Below are 3,027 nucleotides of genomic sequence, written 5' to 3' on the forward strand. Positions count from 1 at the left end.
GGCATCTGGAAGAGCGCGGGCGGCGCCACCTGGCCCGGCTGCAGCTGGATGGGCGCCGACAGGATGTGCGCCGTGCCCGCCGCGCCGGGCGACGCCAGCACCGGGCCCAGGTTGAGCTGGCCCGCCAGGTTCTGGTTGAGCAGCTGCGCCGGCAGCGCGGGGTTGGTCAGGAGCTGGGCGCCGCCGCTCTGGCCGGCGATGATGTGCGCCTGGCCCGCGCCGGGCAGCAGCTGACCGCCCACGTTGGCCGGCAGCGCCGACAGCGGCTGCGGCAGCGGCACGGCCGAGGCTCCGGCCAGCTGGCCGGGCAGCAGGAACTGGTTCTGGCCCTGGAAAGGCTGCGCCGGGATGACGATGGAGCCGCCCTGGTTCAGCACGTGCACGCTCATGGAYTTGCCCAGCGCCGGCGGCTGCGGCGGCGGCGGTTTGAAGACGTTCGGGGGGAAGCCCTGCAGCACCACGTTGGGCGCGGCTTTGCCGGCCATGAAGGTCAGGTTTTGCTGAGCCTTGGCCGGAGCCTCGCYGGGCAGCGCCAGGGTCCCGCCGGCGCCGAAGGGTTTGGGCGTGATCTGGTAGAGTTTCTGCTGCAGCACCCCGGCCGGCTTGGGCTGGATGGGCGTGGGCGTGCGGTGGATGATGACGTTGGGCGCGGGCACCAGCGAGCCGCCCAGCCCCGAGGTGACGGTCAGCGGCTGCGCCGAGGCGGCCGAAACGCCGCCGAACACCGAGCTGCCGTTGAGCGTGGTGGTGGCCACGGCCGGGAGGCTCTTCTGGATCACCAGCCCGGCACTCTGCGACGCGGTGGCGGTCTCGGGCTGGGCGATGTACCCCCCCACGGTAGCCACGGGCGCSGGTTTGGTGGCCAGCAGCTGCGGCGCGGCCGGCTGGTTGATGGCCATCACCTGCTGGCCCACCACCTGGATGGGGCCGAGCCCCAGCGCGCCGCCGGGGCTGCCGTTGGGGAGCCCGGGCAGGTTGGGCAGCGGCTGGATGGTGACGTTGCCCAGCCCCACCTGCTGCAGGAAGGGCTGCACGCTGATGGCTTTGTTGACCACGTCCGGCGGCTGCACCAGGGCCTGGGGCGCCAGCACGGCCGGCGGCTGCAGCCCCAGCAGATCGGCGCCGCCCGGGAAGATCTGCGCCGCGCCCTCGGCCGCCTGCACCACGGGCTGCAGCGCCGGCAGCTGGAACGAGCCCAGGTCCAGCTCGGCCTCGGCCTCCAGCGTCTGCTCGGTGATGTTGGCCTCCTGCAGGCTCTGCTGCAGGATGTCGCACGGCTGCTCGGCGCCCGCGCCCGCGCCGCCCGGGGAGCCCAGGATGTCATCCTCCAGGAAGTCCAGGTCCACGCTGGCCGGCGGCTGGCTGGGCTCCGAGCTCAGAGGGTTCCCGGGAGCCTCCTGCCCGTGGAGCTGCGGCAACGGCAACGGGGGCGGAGTCAGAGCGGGGCAGGGGGGTGAGGGAGGGGAACGGGGACCCCACAGAGCACAGCGGAACCCGCGGGGAGTCAATGGGACCCAAAAGAACCCAATGGAACTCTATGGGAGTCAATGGGATCCAATGGGGGTCAATGGGATCCAATGGAAACCAATGGGAGTCAATGGGATCTGGTGGAAACCAATGGGAGTCAATGGGATCCAACAGAACCCAAGTGGGAGTCAATGGGATCCAGTGAAACGCAAAAGAACACAACAGAACCCGGCGGAAGTCAACGGGATCCAGTGGAAACCAATGGGAGTCAATGGGATCCAATGGGAGTCAATGGGATCCAACAGAACCCAGTAGGACTCAATGGGATCCAATGGAACCCAAGTGGGAGTCAATGGGATCCAATGGAACCCAATGGGATCCAATGGAAGTCAATGGGATCTGGTAGAACCCAATGGGAGCCCAATAGGATCCAGCGGAACCTGGTGGGACTCAGTGGAACCCAAAAGAACCCAAAGGAACCCAACAGGACTCAACAGAACCCAAAAGAACCCAATAGGACTCAATGAGACTCAATGGAACACAACAGGACCCAATGGAACCCCAAGGAACCCAATGGGATCCAACAGAACCCAATCAGATCCAATGGGAGTCAATGGGATCCAAGGGAACCCAAAGGAACCCAACAGAACCCAATGGGATCCAATGGGATCCAAGGGAACCCAAAGGAACCCAACGGAACCCAATGGGAGTTAATGGGATCCGGAGGAACTCAAAGGAACCCAAAAGAACCCAAAGGAGCTCAATGGGATCCAGAAGAACCCAAAAGAGCTCAATGGGATCCAGAAGAACCCAAAGAAACCCAAAAGAACCCAATGGAACCCAACGGAACCCAAAGGAACCCAAAGGAACCCAACGGGATCCAACGGGACCCAATGGAACCCAATGGAACCCAACGGGACCCAATGGAGCCCAATGGAACCCAAAGGAACCCAATGGAACCCAAAAAAACCCAACGGAACCCAAAGGAACCCAAAGGAACCCAACAGAACCCAAAGGAACCCAAAGGAACCCAATGGGATCCAATGGGACCCAACAGATCCCAAGCAACTCAACGGGATCCGACAGAACTCCCGGAACTCAACAGAACTCCCGGAACTCAACGTTTTTGGGCTTTCCGGCACCAAAATCCCACAATTCCCGTGCTTTTCCCACCCCGAAATCCCAAACTCGGAAGAACAAAGAGGATTTGGGGGAAATAGAGGGAAAAATGGGGAAATAACAGAAAACGCTGAGGAGGATCTGCGGGGAAAGGGGAATCCACGGGGAAAAAAATGGGGAGAAAAACGAAAAACGGGGATTTTGAACGGGAAATAAGAAAAACCGACCCCAAACGAAGGGAAATTAAGGGGAAAATAGGGAAAAATAAGGGGAAAAATAAAAGGAATAAAAAATAATTTCATGCTGGTTATCCATGCAGAGTATCCCATGCTTTGGGGGGAAAAGGAGGGAAAAAAGGGAATTTTGGGGCTCTCATTCCGAATTTATTTCGCATTTTTTTGCCTGCACCTGCGGGGAGTCCTGAGAAACTGGGAGGAACTG

General features: G+C 61.3%; 1 protein-coding gene across 1 annotated transcript in view; it reads right to left on the reverse strand.

The window, feature by feature from the left end:
• BICRA (BRD4 interacting chromatin remodeling complex associated protein) overlaps positions 1–3,027 on the reverse strand; it is a gene marked incomplete at its 3' end in the record, with an annotated part of 13,021 nt that overhangs the window by 588 nt on the left and 9,406 nt on the right. Inside the window, exon 2 of the mRNA XM_057388007.1 lies at positions 3–1,409. Coding sequence (XP_057243990.1) covers positions 3–1,409 — 1,407 coding nt within the window. The remainder of the gene's footprint in view (positions 1–2; positions 1,410–3,027) is intronic.

Source organism: Malurus melanocephalus, unplaced genomic scaffold (genome assembly GCF_030028575.1).
Source record: "Malurus melanocephalus ecotype Western Australia unplaced genomic scaffold, MMel_1.1 scaffold_1488, whole genome shotgun sequence".
NCBI lineage: Eukaryota > Metazoa > Chordata > Aves > Passeriformes > Maluridae > Malurus > Malurus melanocephalus.